The sequence below is a fragment of the Hyalella azteca genome, unplaced genomic scaffold (assembly GCF_000764305.2).
Source record: "Hyalella azteca isolate HAZT.00-mixed unplaced genomic scaffold, Hazt_2.0.2 contig4109, whole genome shotgun sequence".
Lineage (NCBI taxonomy): Eukaryota > Metazoa > Arthropoda > Malacostraca > Amphipoda > Hyalellidae > Hyalella > Hyalella azteca.
In genome coordinates, this window is record NW_025934335.1 from 147549 (window position 1) to 168266 (window position 20718).

At 36.8% G+C, this 20718-nt stretch overlaps 1 protein-coding gene across 3 annotated transcripts; it reads right to left on the reverse strand.

Annotated features, from left to right (window-relative positions):
* Positions 1-6224: 6224 nt before the first annotated feature.
* Positions 6225-14588, reverse strand: LOC108677242. Of its 3 annotated transcripts, none has more exons than XM_018165441.2 (5): positions 14567-14588; positions 11452-11534; positions 10193-11136; positions 9437-9544; positions 6225-7268 (listed from the first exon to the last, which is right to left on the reverse strand). In XM_018165441.2, the coding sequence occupies exons 2-5, from the start codon at positions 11488-11490 to the stop codon at positions 7106-7108; spliced, it is 1254 nt and encodes a 417-aa protein (XP_018020930.1). In that variant the 5' UTR covers positions 11491-11534; positions 14567-14588; the 3' UTR covers positions 6225-7105. The 3 variants fall into 3 exon arrangements, with proteins under 3 accessions (XP_018020930.1, XP_018020928.1, XP_018020929.1); XM_018165439.2 differs by lacking the exon at positions 14567-14588 and adding an exon at positions 12874-13311; XM_018165440.2 differs by lacking the exon at positions 14567-14588 and adding an exon at positions 12855-13311.
* Positions 14589-20718: the final 6130 nt, after the last annotated feature.

The window sequence follows — 20718 nt, forward strand, 5'->3', positions numbered from 1 at the left end:
GTTGACAAATCCTGGTACATTTGTTATCCTCAAGCCTTTATTGTTACCATGAACACAGGATCACTGATACTTCCAGCAAAACTACCCCTTAAGTCGTCTGCGTGGAATGTAAACCCGTTATTCTGTCTCCTGCAGAGTATATGTTATTCATGCTTAATGTGTGATTAATGCAGTTAATTTGAATTTCGTGAAACCTAGGGTCCTGCCATTTATTATATTGAAAATTCATATAAATTGTATGCTTGCTTCTGGTGCATGATTTCTTAACAGTCCCGAAATTCCAAGGCAGACTGTATTCTGGGCACGATCTTTGGACTTGAAAGATACGATACCCGACAATGAATAGACTATGTTTGAACTACATGACGCCGAAAAAGAACTTAGCGCAATGTAGTTTTAAAGCTCTAAGGAACTTCATGGTTCGCATCCAATCAATGAGTTTAATCTCACTCCATTGTTTGAATTGCACCAGAAATTTAATACATAAATACATGCGTATTCAATTTCTACTAATACGCCACAAAATGCGTATACAATTTTGCTCATTGTTTTAAATTTATGAAGGTTTTCATACGAGCAGAAAATTTCAGGAAATAATGTTCTGTGTCTATTATATTACAGATACGTAATTACTTTTTTATATCGTAGGGGGCTATAGTTGGGGTTAAGCTAATAGGGTTAAACTTCAATATTAGGGGTAAAACGTTGGGGTTAAATTACAATATTTGTACCCAAAATTTTCAACTAAGATTCGTTTGAGTCTTCAAATTCTTAATTATCACAGTAAAAAATTATACTATATTGTGGACAAAATTGGAGTTTTGGCAAATTATTGTTTCAGTTTCTTCGTGATACAAATTTCCATGAACTTCAACTGCTTTTATAATAAAAAAAATGTGTCATCTGAAGGAAGCATTAAAGCTTTGATTTGAATTTCTATAAAATGTCAAAGAGCAGCAAGTGATATGATCCTGTAGAAATATTTAGATTATATTGACAACATTTATTTTGACATTTTAATTAAATTTAAATTTTATTTTTGTTGATCTCTACCATATTTTTAGAAAATAATTTTTTTCTGTCAACATGAATGAGGTAATAAGGTATTAGTATTAAGACTGTCAATGCAAGCGACTCGCAAATGTAATAATGAATAATTTAACTTCATTCATAATAATAATATAATATAATAATATTATATTATTGAATTCATAATAACTTCAGCTCGTAGCTTTATTGCCCTGCGCGATGATAACATGACTTCACTTGCCTGTATTGTGTCTAAGACAGTCTACAGAATGAGAACTTATTTGTAAAAGCTTTCTTGATGCCTTTGATAATTATTAGGTAATTCAGAAATCTTATTATCATATCTTTCTTCATATTCTTATCACGGTCGTACTTACTTAGCTACCTATAAAGAGAAGTATTATGCTAGTATGTACATTGTACAAATGTATCTAATATGTCCGTATATGTTTCGGTATCGAATTTCGATTGTACGTCAAAATGACGAGTCTATATATATCGTAATGTTTTCATAATCCATATACCAAGGAAATGAGCGTAAAAAATGTATGTACTGTACCTTCACAGTCAAAATACCGGGGCATTTCATCCTCGATTTGAGGGACAGATGTCGATGCACCATTCCATCTATAAACATTGAGTCCTGTCCAAGTATTACGCTAGATATCTGTAACCGAAAAGTGGTCATGTTTCACGTGGCGGCCTTTTCTAAAGTCGCTTGTCGCGACGACACCGCGCGAAATAACTTAAATTTTGACTGTGCAATAACTTTATTCTCGACTGGTGCATTTTATCAGCAATAATAATATCTGTAAATAGATTAACGTAAAATAATCTTCATACATACATCACTTCTGCGTACTTCTTCACTCGCTTTTTGACTGCTAAAGGTCTCAGAAGTTCCATTGAATTACAAATCAATATTTGAGTGTTCATGTTTGACTTAGGTTATTTGCATGTCTTGCTCTCACACTCGAGTGAGAAGAAACCTCGAGCTGGAAATCCGCTTATTCACTACCAAAAGTGAACTCGGAAAAATAATTTCAAAAGGTATTAAAAAAAAGCTCAGCTAATTTATGCACATTCAATTTGAAATCACTGGATACTTTTACTGTGTTAGCTGGGTTTTATTTCATTTTAAGGGTTCTGTAAAATCAGGTCGGCCCGGGCATATCACCCGCTCCACGCTCGTAATCGTCCATAACTCTCCCTTAAATCGCCGGTGAAACTTCTTGGAGTTTTGACTGAGTTGCGTCACTTCTCCTGGAACGCATTTTCATGAACAAATTTTTTGCTGCAAGCAAGTGGCAAAGTACTGTACTTTACTGTACTTAAACTCAGTGAGAGAGATCGGCAAAATTCGTCATTAATTATTAGATTATGAGACTTTATTCATTACAATCAATACAAGGTTGCTACGGTAGTCATCATTTACTTTCGATATCCAACAATGTCATTCCAGTAGATATGTTTAACTTAGGAAGATCATGAATGGTACAACCCATTGTTTATAGATGACAAAATATTTTGGCTGAACTAATTTAGCTCTTTATCGAAGAGTATTTTCATGTACTCTATTAATAAATATAGAATTTTTGTGCACGTCGTGAAGCACAGATTTAATCGCGCACCTAATTAAATGGTAATTTATTCCATTTTCATATTTATTTCTTGCGTTTTGATGTATAGGTTAATGCATGTATTAAGAGCTGTGAGAGAAACATGAGGCAGCTCACTGAACTGTTCACATTTTTATCCATCGTTCATATTGCAAGTGCTTGAAGACAGCGAATTGTAAAATAGGCTAATTGTAATAAAGAGGCTCTTGGTATGAAGCGGAAAATTCTACATTAAATGTTGGGTTATGATTTTATAATGAAATTATGCCCATATGAGTAGATACCTAATCATTTAGTTGCTGGTGAGCTGAGCAACACATGGCCAATTAATTCATAATTATATAGCTGTCGGGCTTCGCTTGATTCTTGTGATGTATTTCGATTATATTATGTTCACGGTAAAGAATGTGAACCTATTATTAACATTATCCTTAAAATGGCTGTTCACGTCACCTATGTGATGATAATCCCGCTGTTGAAACCTTTCAAACATTTTTGTCGGATGTTCAACCAATGTTGTGGGATACAAAGTTTCGAAAAATTCATTTTATTCAAACGATCAAGCCTAAATTAGGTATATGCATCAATCACATGTTGATCATATGTTGAATTACAAGAAGCGGAAAATTTCTGAACTTCGCAAAGTTCGTTCAAATTCACATCACGCACTTGTGTTGCTTAGCCGTGCTGAAAGCCAGTTGAGGGCCTGCATTACTTAATACCATTAATTGTAAGAGAATTATATATCAGTATTTTGATAGTCGCAAAAAAAATTTATGCGTGCTAAGGGCGTTCACCAAATGCCGCATAATCTTGTTGTGGTTCTCTACTTCAATTGAACTTTAATAGCTTATTCGTAATGTCATAGCGGCCAAACCCTAAAGTGTTTAAACTGCTTTCATCAAATAGTTTGCCATTTCTGGTGTTTCATGTCACCTACATAGCAGTATGTAGTATTTTGCCGTCATATGCCTACGAGTAAAAGAAATCGAATGAACATTAGTCGAACCGCTTGCTGTCCGTTATTGCCTTACTTAATAATACGCTTGTAGCATATGGTAGCTTAATGCTTCACTATTAAATTTGACTATTCCATAAATAATTGAATTAGTTGAACTCAGCCGCATAACTTTAGATGCGAGCGAAACTAGCCAATTGAAAAGAAGCAATATTCCTTTGTGATGCTGTCACTTGAGGTTGATCGTATAAGGGCTAAAGTCGTCATTGGTGATTATGGCGCTTCCCTCAAGCTGATCTTTAATAATTTGCATAAAATATAGGAAAAGAAGGTTTATAAATCCACCAAGCTCATGATCGAACTTTTATATCTAATTCTCAGCATGGAATATTTTCCAGCATATATTCAAAGTAATAATTAGTTTCTCTGTTGAGGAATAATTTTTTAGCCCACTCTAAATGTAATTTACTTCGAAAGCATTTATTTAATTACTAAATAAGAATTAGGACCTTCGTCCCAAAAATAATTTTTGACTACATTTCCTACTGTTTTCGGGCAAAAGTGAGCCAATTGCAAATTTTTTTTCTCGCCGGAAATTTTTGGACACGAATTACAATGGAAAGTTTAACTAATAAGTGGCCCTGCTTAAACAACAAGTTACTAAAACCTCGATTATCGAAACTTTAAGTCTAGATGAGACGATTAAGATTGTCGATTTTTCACTCTTATAATATGAGCAAAAGTTTGTTTAGTTCTTGCAGGCAACTGAGCGAATGTTCCTTAGTCGCATCAGCTTTAATTCGCACAGAGCCTGCAATTGGAACAAACTTGTTGAAACATTTTCCTGGGGCTGATAAAAACAAACAACTTCAATACGTTACACCCTTACATTAATGTGTGATGGATAAATTCTGTCTTAATTACTTTAGAGAGGAATGCACATTTTAATAATTACATTTTAAAGATTTTCTTCGTGAGCTTATCTATATCATAAAACTTGTTGAACGTTGGGAAACGTTTGCCATAACACTTTGTCTTTGCATCTGTTGACACGCACGGATTTGTAGCTAGCATTTTGGATTCATGCTCTATTTATGAGCCGGAATTTTCATATGTAATTTTACGATCCTGATGTCGCACATACTAACGTAATGACTTCGATAAAGGCAACGGGCAGATATTATTAATTCTTGTGTTGCCGGTCATAAGCAGCAGAGGCGACAAGTGATCTTCATAAAACTCACTGTCGCACTGTCATCGTATTGAACGACATCAAACTTTCAGTTTTGTGATGTCAAAGAAGGGTGGCACATCTGTCTTAGTTTTCGGAACAATGTTTTCAATTCAATTCAGCCTGAATAATTCCTTTTAGTGCTATTGACAGTATTATTTCAGGCAAACAAATGAACATTTACTGCTGCTAGTATATTTTAGAATTTCCTTCTGAACTGACTTGAAAAATTCTATTTATGCATTACAAATTCAATGACATTACGAATTGACATTGCAATTCTATCCTTTGCAATCGTGCAACTGAAGTGATATATAATCAAATACTGGATATTAGTCTTTTAAATTTGCATATCACCTTATTTATTAATGCTATTTTCTCTTACTTATAATAAGGAATTATTCTTCTGCAATAATAAAATGAATTTGATGCTCATTATGTTTCTCATTTTTCCTTACGAAATAATGAAGTAAAATAATGACATTATCAATGCTCGACGCTCCCTTCATTTAGTTCAGGCCAATACAAACTAAAAAATCAAATTTCATGTAATAATTCTTTCTATGTTTATTAAAAGAAGGCTTCGGCGAGGTGCAGTTTTCTTGCCTTCCTCTAAAGGACCACTTGACCGGAGCTTGAGTGAAGATAACGGCAACTGAGGTGAGACCTGACTTCACAACGCTCACTATTTTCTCGCATCAAATGTGAGCTGCATAGCAATCACCATTGCTCAGTCCAAATGTAACACATGGTTTGTATCAGCTCCCCGAAATAAATCGACATCTATTAATTATAATTGTTAGTATTTTTGTGCATACCCTTCATCTCTCTAACGTATGAACTAGCGAGTCCGTTCTTATAATAAACGCTCATCATCATATGAAACGATTACAAATAACATAAAAGACATGCACTCTAAACGGTGTGGAATCAAATAATTTCAATTTAAAAAACTGCATAAAATATCGCTAAATGTTACTCTTGACTTACTTTGCTTAATTCTACAGTTTTTGAGCTCTCAAATGAAGTTCGGGCAAATTCGAACAGATTGCTGTCGACAAGCTCCATAAGTAGTAATGCGATTGTTAACCTTAACATGAATGAGGCTGGATTTTAGTTCTTGATGAATGAAGGATTTAAAATCTTATCCCCTGATTCGTGGACTCAAAAATGTCCAATTCGATCTAAAATAATATTTTATTAGATATTTTCGACTGTGGATAACCTTCACGAACGTCTTTCTGGAATGTTATAGAGTCATCCTCAGATGAACCAAGAATATTCTTGATCAACAAGGATGAGTTAAATTGATTTTATGTAAAGGTTGCCATTAATTTTGCACGCGGAAAATAACAATCAATGTACAAAATAAGATATACCTGAAAATATTAAATGAATAATATATTTTTAAGGTAAGAAATTAGTTTACACGATTACAGGCTAGCATTTTAATACAAGCACACTAATATTTCATCAGTATCTTGGACATAGGTGCAATATTTAAATTTAGAGTTGAAAGTTGCCAATAAATATGCGCGTAACTGTAGGTACTGTAAACTGGCTGAGTTAAGTTCTGTTAAATCCGGTTAAAATATCCAGGATTGCGTCATTTCTTCTTGACGCGACAGGCCGATCGCCATATTTGCCACAGTTCAACGTACGCGCGTGATTGGTCTGTAGCAATCAAAAAGAGGCTCCATACGACTATCAATGAAGTGGCTATTAATTATGATTACTGGCAATACTGTTCAGAGTTACTTTTCCCAGCCATAGACATTTCCACCATTAAACCACAACACTTCAAAGGAAATTTTGTCAATGAATTCTGCTTATTATATTTTATTAGAGGCTAATTCGATAGTAAGTAACTGAATATTCTCAGGTGTATTTGCATAAATTTGAAACATCAAACACTTAAATTAAGTTACCTCAAACAAAAGCCAAACGTAAAGTAACAGTTGTAAGCGATTTCGACCTGTTGGAGTGATACTAAATTGTTATAGCTTGTCACATAACTATATATAACTTCCATAGCAAAATATATTCTCTTATAATATCTATCGTGGCAAATCGACTGTTTCAGCGACTAAGATGCCCTGATTTCCATTCCTTTAAGCCATCGAAATTTTTAATTCGATATTATTCTCTATTAGATTTTAGATACAGATCCGATATTAGATGAAGGATATTATCGGATATCTAATCTAAGAATATTATCGGATTCATCTAAGGATATTATCGGATTAATCTAATATCCTGCAACGTATATTAGATAAAGGATCCTATCTCATGGCGGTGCAGGAGCGGCTCGAACTCCGGCGTGATCTCCTCGACGAGGTTCCTGAGAGCCTTGACTCCTACGGTCCAGTAGAGCAGTAGCAGCCGTAGCAGCGCCGTCAACTTGCGCCCCACCGACCGTGTCACTAATAGCCTGCGAGGTAGCAGCGGGTTATTCATATTATTAAATTTTTACTTCGTACTAACTTATTTAGTTCATTGGTATAAGCAGAATTCAATAAAAAATTGTTCCTACCTAATTAAACAATTATGTTGTTAGGGCATACAAGAAAAAAATTCTAGAATTTAGAAATAACGATAAAAAGAATATAAATAATTTACAAATCTATTATTTATTTGTGAAAATTTGAGGATAGAAAATCTCTAATGAACTATGCAGTGGCTCCCAAACTTTTGCTAACTGAGTACCACTATGAGGTCACATTTAGAATCGGTTGAAATATAGCTTATTTGATGCGACAACGCATTTTACAATAAGTAGGTGCGTCGGTTAACTGTGAGCTGCTGGCACCACATGAATGACGTGAGGCAATAGTTGCAAACCGTTTCCAGATGATACTGGGTTACTCCCGTAAAAATTTTTTGGAAGTATAAGATTACTAAACAAGAGTAGTTCATGTCCCTGAAAATGCTCGCGTACCAAATATATGAGTCTCCCTCTTGCCACTAGTGATACGAGTACCACAGTCGAGAACCACACCATGCACCGTACCTAACAAGTAACATTAAAACATACAGTAGCTGAGCCTAAACTTTTATTTCTAATTATCAAATTTTACGACATTGGGATTGAAACGGGAGGGTTGGAGGGGTCTTCAACCCTCTCGTTGAACACCACTTCAATTAGTTTCATTCAAATTTCATGCATTTGATAATTATCAATAAGATTCTCGAATCTCAGGGATTCTCTTTCCTGACTTTCTGACTTTCGGTATGAAGCGAATTAGGATGACCGCTTCACGTTGCAAGATGGAATGCACGATATGATTTAGGTTGATTTGATTCAGCAGAGCGGTATTTGTTATATTTGTATTTGTGATGACATTATGATAATTATGTCTGTATATCCGACAAATCTCGGATATACATAAGTTAACGCGGGTTTAACAGCTAATATTATAATTAATCTATTAATAAAATATAGTAATACTTTCTTGTGTGCATGGCAATAGTATAGTAATATATATTGAAAGGAAGTTCTTTCCCAAAAAGAAAAAAATTCGTTCCCTGATCTCAATCTGTAGCTGCATGTAGGTGAAAATGACGCGGCTAACAGCCTAACGCATCAAACCGTACGTATGTGCGGGCTTTAGTTTGTGCGTGAGACAGTTACAGACAATGAGTATTTTCTCATAATTTGTACAAAGTTTTCTTTTTAAAATTTGTATTAATAGATCATTATTAACGTTAAACTATATAGACAACAATAAATCATGCGGCACATTGTGGTACCTCAAAACAAGTAATAGGTGATGGGGTAGCCGGAGATCAATTACCAAGCAACTTTAAAGCCTCTACTGCTTTTGAACCCATTTCAGTTACTTGCCCCTTCTGAACAATTAATTATAATTCTAATTTACGCAATCTAAACAATTATTTTCTCCTTTAATTCTATAGCTACAACATTGGAAGATATATCAATTTGCCATGCAAATACCTAGCGACTATAGAAGCCCTTATCTGATTTATTTGTTGTTTATATTAAATACTGTATACACTAAGAAAAATTGTGAGGATGGGGAAATAAAGTAGAAAAGTCCCCTGAAAAAGATAGAAGTGAAATTGGAAAAAGAGGCTTATAGAGTCGCTAGATATTTACATTACGAATAGAATGACATATCTCTTGATTTTGAAGGCCGTAAATGAAAAGAGGAGATGTATTTTCATAACTCTGTTATGAAAATACTGTTTCTGTTTTCTTTGCATTTCACGTTTTCCTCCATTTTCTCGAAAAGTTCATACGGACAATATGTGATTGTATTAGTGTTTTACAGATGTGTATGAAGTTTCTCAAAGATCGGTCACTTTAATAAACATGTTTTTTGGAGATTAAACCCTCCCCTTAATGAGTTCCAATATATGATATTGGTGCATAAATAGTAAGAGACAGACAGCGATGAAAGACCCAGCAATGGTGGTGGCTACTACATCTGGCAGTGGCCACTCGCTAGTCAAGTTCGGCTCTGCCTCACAATAGACGAACAAATTTTGGCAGCATACGCAAAAGAATTGCGAGACAAGTTTACATGAATTTCACAAATCGATCTTATACAAAAGGAAATAGATGGATTTATTTTTCACCTGGCCCGAGTGCTAGCAAGTTGTTGCTGCTTGTCACGGCTGCGGTGCGGCAGCCACCGCGGGCTGTCGTACGTGAAGAGCACAGCGCACCGACACACCGGGCATCTCCTGTGGCGGGGGCAGCAGACGATTACACGCAATTATCGATAAAAAATACGTGAAATATACTTTTTGTGACCAGAAAAAACTTCACCATTACGCTATAGGAACGGGCATGGTGAAAAATCAAAAACGCTATATAAATGCCATAAACAAGAGAATAACTGAATGCCGCCAGTCGCGAATAACGTGAGTGGAAAGGGCATGCGGAAACTCACTAGAAAATTTCATCAATATTATCAATCCGAATATCTGCAGAGAAAGAATGCATGAAGTGTTTGGAGTGCCATTTAAAATAGTTTTTTCACTGGTAAATTGTGAGTTGATGACCAATCTTAAATAATGACAACATTTGCTTAGTCAAATAGCATCATTTGAAGGAAAATCAAACAACAAAATTAAAACAGCATCATAGCAATAACACCAAGCTCTGACTTACCTTAACATTTCAATAAATACATATTAATTGTGGTTTCATCGGGAATTTCAAATTCATAGATTCCGTCATTATGACAATAATTTTCAACTTCAGAATACAATTAGAGAGTATTTTGAATGAATTTTAAATTTTTTTAGAATCTCTCATAATCTTATCCTGGCATTGTCAACACACCATTCAACTACAACACACCATTCATCAATAAATCGCTGACTCACCATCTGTCTATAGCAGATTGCTGCAGCCACGATGCGATGCAAGTCTTACAGAAGCTGTGTTGACAATCCGACAGTACGCCATAATACTTAAAGGTGACGTCATCATCCTGCTCACCGTGTTTACGGAAACAAACGAAACAATCGGGGTCAATGAGTTCATTAGAAATCGCAGCAACACCAGACTCGGTCTCTTCTTGCTGCTCCACTTGGAAACCGGCTCGAGAGGCTTGAGTTTCGTCTGTCTCGTTGGTTCTTAAGTTGTGCTGGGTCAAGTTTTGATTTTTATCCCGACTTCTGCGTTTCAATTCCACGTGTGTTTCTTTTCTTACTGAGTCATGATAATCCGAAAATTCTTCGTCAGTGAGTTCGATTCTACGCAAGATACAGATACAACATTTGTTTGGTATTGGGTTCAAGCCTTCGTTAATTGTGGACGGTACAGTGAAATTATGATCAACAGCTGAAACATGGTGTCTGAAATGATCAGCACACTCTTCACAGAGATCGCTTGTAGAATCATCACCAAGCGCTTGATTACAGCGTGGATCTAAGAGTGAATTAAGCTGATGAAGACTACAAGACACCGGGTGATTTTCATCCTTGATATTATCGTTAATTAAATCTGCTTGCTTAATCATGCATGAATCACGATTTGACGGTCCCGGTTCTTCACTTCCAATTTCTTGAGAGCCAGAAACTTTCATAAAATTATTGACAAACAAGCCTGCATTGCAGGTTTGGCTTCGGTTCGAAGAGGCGTCAGATGTTCGAAGATGTACGTTAAAACTCTCAGATGAGGATCGATGATATTTGAAATCTTGGTCTTCGCATTCTAAAGTCTCGCATTCGTGGTCGAGATCTAAATAAGTGTCCTGGTTCCATGTATCGTCCAGACCAAACACCACGCAATTAAAAGGGTTTCGTCCCGCAAGACGCTCTAGCATCTGAAAACATTGATGCATTTTATGATCAGAAAATTGTAAAACTCATTCACTACAAAAATATTTCTTCATTTGCCTGATTGCATTTGCTCTAAGTCGTGCTCTCGAAAATGATCTATACTCTTGAATTTCCTTTCATTGTCTTTTAACGATAATTTCGTACATTCATATTTTGAAAAGAGGCATGTAATGAATGACTTGGCACTAATATGCTGGAAAAATTCGGAGCTCTCTCTGAATTGATGTGGAAGAATATTCAATTGAACGAGATTCAATTAGTAAATTGTCCTTCCTACAGCTCAATGTAAGTAATCTTACCTGCAGGGAAGCGATGATGGTTTCCTTCAGCGGAATCATCTTGGCGAGGCCAAAAAACTGCGGAACTTTTTTGTCCTAGATTGCTGAAAAAACAAACGTTATTGTACCGAATTTACTAGTTAATTATCATTCTTCAAGCGAGCACAAAATTTTTCAAATGCTGGAACCTACTTTATGCTTTACCTACTTTAGATCAGGAAAAAAATTTTGGTTTAAATAAAGATTAGAGTATCACAAGGTATTGTTATTATTTTTCTTGCAAAAAAATTAGTTTAGCGCTACTTCCTCCAGCCGCGCCCGTAAACTCTCGCGATTCTCAGTCCCGCATAAATGATTGAATAATTAAAAGTAGAATTTGGGCGAGACGGTTTTCCAGTTGCTTTATTTGATTATTTCGACGGTACAACCAGCCAACACAGCCGCCACTCATAATCAATAATAATTCCATTGCTTCTTGGAGCCCCTCAACGACGGGGAAAAACAGCAACAAAAATAGCAAGATGACTTCATGAATCCCTGACTAGTCCGGGCCCTGCTCCCTAGGAAAGTTCATATGAACCATTTATGTATTAAAATATTCTTAAACCTAGTCGTTCAGGAGTTGTCTTATGGCTGGGCGGATGTCCTACACAAATACAATTTTGGGGAACATAGCGCTTTGATTTTTAGGAAAAATATCTGAAGCAGCAAGAAGCGGCAGCTTTTTCCCTAAACTTAAAAAATAATTTTAAAATAAATTGGGATCGCTCGTCATTCCGCGCAATAGCGTAAATATTTGCTTGGATGCGTACCTACACAGAGACGCGTGCTCCTCGGTAATCAATTGCATATTTTATTATTACCATTTAATTAGGACCGTGGCCAATTAATATGAAGTACTTATGAATATCAACGAATAAATCGTGCTGGCTAATTTGCTTCAAAATTGTTCATCATGGTGAGTAACAGTGAAATTAGAAACAATGCTTGCCCGTGTAATTGAAATGGTAAATGAGTTCCATTGATAAGGCATTATTCCCAATAGAAGTAAACTTTTCACTCAGTAACTATACTTGCGTTGATTATGTAATGCAATGGTATATAGATGACACAGTGTGTAGCTGAAATGCTGGTCATCAAACGGCTGATAAATGTCAGGAGAGACACAATTGTCGATGTGAATCGATGCAAAACATGATTTTCTCTGGAGGCCACACGAGGTGCACAATGTGTAATAACTAAGCGTTCCAGTCATGCATTTCTTTTGCTTTCAGTCAATAAAAACATTATGGAGAGAATAATAACTCATCTCACATAAAAAGAAAATATCCTGTCATCAGTATAAATACTCATCATACATTAAACGAAAATTCATTTTTTTTATCCAGACCTCTCGAGAATCAAGCAAATCAGTACAATAATACCTGCAGTAAGTCCACTCGCAATTCACTTCTTTGTGGTCTCTTACTGGCGTCCGATTACCGCCCCGTCGCCAAGCAAACTGATAATTTTCCCTGCCAGCCTCCACTAGCAGAGAGCAAACGTCGACGCCGTTCTCTTAATGGCAAAAAACTTTGCCCAGCGGCCCTCTCGCGGTGTCGCCTTTTACTTGCGACTGTCTGTATGCTCGCTTTCCTGACTGTGCTTATTTAATTCGTCCATTTAAGAAGTGTTTAAACTTCTAGCATTCATTGCTGCAGAGTTCATTTATCTTTAGACGCCTTGCAACACCTTTGACTGGTATTCAAATTGAGAAACTGTCTTCCACGCCTAAGGGAATTGATAAATTTGTTCAATTTCCGATGTTGCTGAGCAAAATTGGCCACTCAATCATACGGGCAGCCAATTTAATTCATATTTGCATTCATTGGAAACCTCCTGTTTCGGTCCGAAACCGAGAAGATAGAATTTAAATATTAATTATTGACATGAAGCTCCTATTTGAAAACACAATAAAATTCCAATAATATTTTAGTAATATTTAGGATTTAACCCGGAAATTGTTAATCAATTCCCGTATAAAATTAAAATTCTTCTTTTGTTCTATTTTGATGCAAATTAACTGAACATTTGAAGCTAATGTTAAAACAACTTCGGCGTCATCAACAACTTCAGCTATAATAAGAATGGGTGATTCTGTTCATCAATACTTCTAAAACTTTCTTTCATGCTCTTTTAAACAATTTTCCGCTCGACCGTGTCGCTCTAGACGTACATACGGCGTTCAGTGAGAGGGATGAGAAGGGAAGTGAAGTGAAGTAGTCCCCTTCACTTCCATACATTCTAAAAATTGAATTGATGTATGGAAAAAATTGTTTATTTCTCGGCATTGCAACAGAGATCAAATGTAGCGCACTTCAAAAACATAAATTTTATGCGTAGTGAAAAATAGATGGCTCTTCGTAGACGGATTTATGGAAATAAATGTGAAGAACCCATATGGAGAATTTCGAAGCTAATGCATGTTAAATCGCATCACTAATATGCGCACCAACTAGAGTTATCGACAAAACTAAAGGTCAAGTTTCTTTAAGCCTAAGTTCGCATCACGCAGAAACTGCGAATTTAATAAAATATATTTTAGTTTAATTCTAAATGAATAGTTCTTTCACGAAAGGAATATTCTTCACTCCATAATTTGATATTCAGTTATAAGTCATAAAAATTGCAAGAAAAATCGAAATTAAAGTGCGGTGTTACATGACTTTCAAACTTTTTCCCGAGAACGGCTCGAAGTTCCGAGATGAAGCCCGTCAGCATAACAAACGATCGCCCGAGCGAAAGGACTGGCAACAAAAAGTGACAATTCATGTTCACCGACGGCCTTTCCTAAGTAATCAGTATATCTTTTTGCGACTATGCACTAACTTTTTACAGGAGGCAGAAGCCAGGTATGATGAATCACCATTACTTGTGCCGTGCTCAATACGATGTCAGTTTAGAATCAAAATTAAAACTATAGTTTTCGATAGTCTTAACTTGGACAATGTTCAGACTTGATAATTTTTAATCGTAAGTGTTGATATGATTGCTACAGCTGTCAAGCAAGCAAATATTAAAGATTATTTAACATTATTATCTACACATGCATACGAGCATTCGCACTCATTAAAGTTTATTATCCAAAAATATATACCTGGATTAGTGATACGATTCCGCCGATATATCTTAATTAGTCTATTAGTGCCGCGAAGAAAGCAGTTGAAGGCTCGCCGAGAGACGTGTTCTTTATAAAAACCTGAATATAGAGATAATAACATCTCAATATCTGCAAGGCGCTCGTCAGTCAATAGAATGAGCATCTTAATGCCTCCGCTGGGCATTCTTTAACTAAGCCTAGTTTCATGGAGTTTCAAGGTTAACTGCGAATAATTGCATAAATTGGAAAATGCAAAATACTCATCCAACATCAATAAAAACTCATCTGCAAACATTTTCATACTGAAGAAATTTTTGTGGACAGTTTTACATTCGAATTTATATCTAGAGTTTGGTTTTTGATTTTTACCAAAACATGATGGTTTTTACCATTCTGCATTTTAAAAGATGTTCAAGTAAAAAAGCAAGCAGCTCGCGAAGAATAACGAGCAATTATTTGGTGCTTGCAACATATTTTCAGTCAACTGAAGACATATGAATGAACAAGAAGCCATATTCAGGTATCTTGACTGTTCTCAATCAACAAAGGAAACTGAAAATAAAAATTTTACACATATATAAATGATTAACCAGCATCCAGCAGTTCAAATTAGTGAACTCATTCGCTAGGGAAAAAATTGTGTTCTATTTTATCTTTATGCATGACGAAACCTCCAGCCAATATCGTCCTTAGAATGGTTAATTTTACAAATATCGTCAACCGAATGTTTAATTTTACATCGTTCACATTCTCGGCCGTATTTTTTCAACATAGACTAAATAAACAAGAGTGGGGCGCCTAGACTACATATTCGTGCTGTCATCATGACGAGGCCTGTTTATTCACCAACATGCGCGAGAAAGTTCGAGGTTCCGCAATAAAGTCGGTCATTCCCACAGACGTACGCACTGGCCTGAAAAAATCAGGAAGAATTTATTTCTATCACAGCAGCGAATTTTTTACAAGACGCGAACTACATGACATAGGAAATTACTATTCATTAGGAAATACAAAGTAAGTTATCTACGCCATAAATAATTATCCGAGTACAATATTCCGGTGCATCTGCAAATATATAGGTTCATCTTATATGACATCAATAATCAAAACCTGCATATTTTTCAATGCAATATTGTGAAAAGTAGAAACAAAGGATAAATATTACATTGCTTCCAACTTCATTAAAAAAAATTCCGCATTCAGATTTTAACAAATATGGGAAAGAGCAACAATGACTTAATTAAAAACGATTGGAGAAGAAAAGTAGAAGTCGGACGAAACATTGATGATTTATCAAGTTAAAGAACGACAGATAATGACGTTTTCAAAGTTAAGCCTTTAAATTATTTCTTTAGATTCGTTGTTCTTATAAAACTGAAAAGTTTTGGATCCTTTTAAATTGAATGCATGATTGCTGGCAACATAAAGGCTTTTTTAGATGAGAGGTGTGCGAGTATGAAAAAAATAACGAGTACTAATTGCATTGTATGAATAGCATAATAATATAATAACAGTAACAAAATAACAGTTCTTAACTATTTTTCAAGTTCAGCAAAAACCTTCTCGGACATTGTCTTGCCTCTCGTGGGAAACAGTGAATACATAAATTCAGCCAGTGTCGACGTTTGCGAGTAAGTCGGGCGACCATAATTAAAATCTTTTATTGAATTCAATCCACGATAAGGAAATTTCACCTTATTTATGCGATAAAAGTGTTTAGGAGTGTGACTGTTAAGGTGTGGCAGTGAGCGGCAAGGGAGGCTTTTGCCCTTCAGCTTCAGTGCACCTAAATGTCGTGCCTCGGCGTTCCGGAGTTAACAGTTACAAGCTCTACTTATCGCAGGGAGCGTAGGATGCCAGTGTGAAGCCGAAATCATTTACCGAACAACTTTTTCAACAGTCTACCCCTTCACAGTGAAATTTTATTTCGTGATGGAAGTTGTATTTCCTCTGCGAATGAGGAAATCTGTGTTCTGATGAATATGTAAGCCGTTAAGTAGATAATATACGGCCGAGTGCACAAAAAATTAATTGAGATACTCTTAGTCTCCCTAAAATCCTTCACCAATTCACGAAAACAAAGTTTATGCATGAATATAATATGTTGTTATTGGGGCAAATACCTATCCCAAAATTTTTAAATAAATATCATTGAAGACAGTGATTTTTTCAATTATGAAAGGGATCTAATTCTTCTTATCCACGCATGCAACTCATCGTGATGCAGCTAGTTTTGGTTAACATCAACAAGAACCTCTCCAGCTCAGTGAACATATCACAAACCAGCACGGCGCTATGAGCCTATTATCGTGACACCGGCACCTGCACTGTACAACAAGCAGTTGTAGAAAAAAAAACATTCTAAAACTTAATTATTTAAAGGATATTACAACACCGCATATATAAACTGTTTAATTCTTAGTCTAAACTAAAGTCCAATAAAATATAAAAAGCTACACGTTCGTGGAATTAGTCAGCAGTATAGGATATAATAATCTATCCGGAACTGAATTTCATTATTTAGTAGTAATACAACACAATTAATAAGAATCACATCTAAAGTCACAGGCACAATATTTCACGTTGGCAGCATAAATTAGTGCGCAACGACAGTAAAACTATCAAAGCTCAACACATTTCAAGCCAGTGGCCCTGACGGTTCCATCCAACAATCGAATCTGACGATCACTGAGAAGCGAACACCAGCTCGTTCTCAGCCGTCGTTGCAGACCTTCAGATTACCCACAAGTCTGAGCAATGCACCGCACACGAGTCGCTCCCAGCAACTAACGTATCAAGACTCTCTCGTCCCCGACGCCCGGACGTTCGGTTTTTTGCTTCGTTCACAGCTCCGTACAAGGAATAGCTGGGGGCGAGCGACGCTTCCCGCGATGATTGCATCTTTCCTTATACATAGGGAATGCTGGCCTTGAGCGGCAACCGCATATGCTCTTCAAAGTTTTCAACTCTTTACCTTGAAGATGGTGCCCTTGAAAATGGTCAGAACACAGGAAAGTCTTACCCGGAGCTTTAACATTTTCATCATGAATGATGGCCCTCAATTTCGATCTGATTGGGCCTGCTGCAGAATTCAATATCCACCTTAAAATCATTTATCAAACTATAGAATCGATTGAAGCCTAAATATAGACTCTTGCGTCTCGGAATCAATTTCTTTAAATGAACCGGGACAACCGGGACGAGGCGGAAATTTACCGGGGAAAAATAACGTTACAGCGGGTAAAATTTGTCCCGGAATAAACACATGAACCGGGATAAAACTTGGGTCCCGGACTTTGAAACTTGTGTCCCGGACTTTAAAACTTGTGTCCCGGACTTTGAAACTTGTGTCCCGGTAATTATGAAACGATACCAGACATGGTTATAAAATTAGACGTGACGTAACGAAAATAAACAAGTCTTTAAAATTCAATGCAAAACAAGATAGTCCAGACTATACTAAAACAAAACGAAACATTCCGAACGCGTGGTTAAGGAAGACCAAGATAGCACTTGATTGTTAATGGGCAGATCCCACGACATTTGATTGCCAAACTAATTAGGCAGTTAAATTAGTGGGCAGAATTGGCGATGTATGGCTGAATATTTAGTGAATGATGTTCTTTCTGAGCCTTTAATTTCGCATGACGAGAAGTTGAGAACCATATGAGTTCGGTACGCTTAATTGATGGCATCATGGCAAGTTGGTGACGCAGTATCGATCGGTCAGACGGTTAGTAAAATGCCGATTTGCTTTCTCAAGCCCTGCAAGATGCCACGAATCAGAAGTGGTAACTGGAAATATTTTGAGGATCAAAGAACAGGCGAAACCCATGATGACCAAGTTTTAAACCAGGCCAATGGTCGATGCAAATTTTGTGGCGATATTTGCAAGCTCAATGACGAAAACACATCGGGCAAGCGTAGACATGGTTGAACTATGTATATAAGATTGACCCACGAGAAGTTCCGTCTTTCAGTTCAGTTTTCTTGTAACGTCACGTAGATCGAGAAACGTAAACAAACCCGTCATTCTCATGACAGATTGGTTGACTCATGGTTGTATTAATTCAACCATGGGTTGACTGGTTTGATCGCATTTCGGTGATTGGTTAATGCCTGTGACGTCACTGAGATCAGTGACGTCACAGACGAACAACGAACTACATCCTCAAAAATTGGCTTCTAATGGGTCAACCTTATACTAGTTCAACCATGAGCGTAGACACCTTTTTCTTGCCGACGCTGGTTAGTTCAAAGACGAGAAACATAATGCCGGAGAAAAAGAGATCCTGATATGGCTTCAAAAGAACTTTAGGCCATCTGCAATGAAGATGAGGCTTCATTGAATTTTAATTATAGAGCTAAAAATTCTGGGAAATTTTAAGACTCCAATTTTAATCGGGACGTCTCGTCAAGGTATTGTCCCGGTATTCCCACAGAATGCTGAAAATTGTCCCAGTTTTTATTGCTAACCGGGTCGAACATTGTTGTTTCGTCTCGTCTCGAATGGTATACGAATAGAGTATAAGAACAGCTTCGAACAGACTCGGATCACGAAACTTCGAACAGGCTCGGCTGTTCCCTATGAGTTTCTGCGCAAATTAAGATGGACTTCACTCCGCTCGCAACCGAGATGGCAATATGAATTTTTCAGTGCTTACCCATGCAGCGGTTTATTTACAGACTGTAGACAGTAACAAAAAATATCTAAACTTCGCAGTAAAAGAGTTATGATGAAGGAAATTTCAAGAAATTTTTAATATTAATGTTCATCAATTCTGCAACTTTTACACTTTTTTCGAGATGTCAACGGGTTATGATTTTTATTCTCCACTGAATGGTATACTCGGCATTTCTTGATCAGCCCCATTGTTGTAGATATTACCTACCAAAAACTAGTCATGATCTAGCATGCTTAAACGTGGAGGGAAAATCCCGCATATTAACTGTTTCGATGGAGGCTTTGCGGAAGGTATGAGGGGAAGCAGACGTCGCAAATTACTGAGCTGTCAGTCCACGACGGGCTGCACAGTGAAGACGAACTCAATGAGGGGGCGAGGAATAATACGTACGTAGCCAGCGTTCGGCCTATTCCCATTAGTTATAGCCGACCGCTGGCCATTCCTCGGCCACACGAACCTCGACCAGTTACCGGAAAAGATGACTGGCTAGGATATCATATTGCATAGACTACAAGCTCGAGGGTGACGACCAGACGAGCTTAGGGCCGATTTCACAGGATGACTGCGACTGCCTCGCTCTCAGATTTCGCCGCACTTTGACTACCAGGCTACTAGGCTTTGTAAACCTTTAAAGCTAGCCAGAATCGTGCAATTATCATCCACTGCTGGATGCAGGCGTTTCTTGTTCCTTATTTGTACCACGCAGTTATATACGACCAAATAACTCGTAACTCCATTACAGGAACTCTCAGCCTTGATTTCACATGAACAAATAATACACATTTTTTTATGAATGATGTTGCAAGTTTTTTAGCCTCATGACTATATTTCAACAGTTCCGTAAATTGATAAAAATGAACCTTATGTTGGTAGAATAAATCTACCTGTTAATTTGACATTATGCAGCCACTTTAAAACTCTAAGATCCCTCGCATAATAGTTGAGTTGAGTTTGTATCGAGAACCGTCCTTGGTCACGCTGGAGCATAGCTTTTGGCGCTCATCTATATTCTATCACAATGCACAGATTTTTGCACCTGAAACGTCATTTGCAGACCAGAAGCCATGAATCGCCTTAGTAGTACAATCTAGTAAACATACGACTTACTACTAGTAGAATTGTTCAACTTGTATACATTTATAACCATAGATTTTTGTAAAATATACTTGTTATCCGTCACGTGCCTGGTCACATCCTGGTCCAGTGAAGTTGGATGAGGGTTTTGAATGACGACAATGTTCCTCTAAATGCCGCGTGTCGATTCAGTCTGAAAGCCTACTATACATGAGGAACGTAATTTTGTAAACAGTCAGCAGGTGCCAGTACGGGTTGTAAGCCGTCGAGTTAGGTCTGTGGCATTGAATATGGAACATATAACGGTAATGACGAGTTTGAGGAAGCGTTTGAACTTTGATGAAGCAGCTGGAGGCACAGTTGCCACTCTTTTTGAGGAGGATAACTTAG

Coding starts and splice junctions, on each gene's coding strand:
- LOC108677242 (XM_018165441.2), bottom strand. CDS start 11,490: ATGATTCCGCTGAAGGAAACCATCATCGCTTCCCTGCAG. Junction 11,137..11,451: donor CCATCATCGCTTCCCTGCAG/GTAAGATTACTT, acceptor CAATGTTTTCAG/ATGCTAGAGCGTCTTGCGGG. Junction 9,545..10,192: donor CAATCTGCTATAGACAGATG/GTGAGTCAGCGA, acceptor CCCCCGCCACAG/GAGATGCCCGGTGTGTCGGT.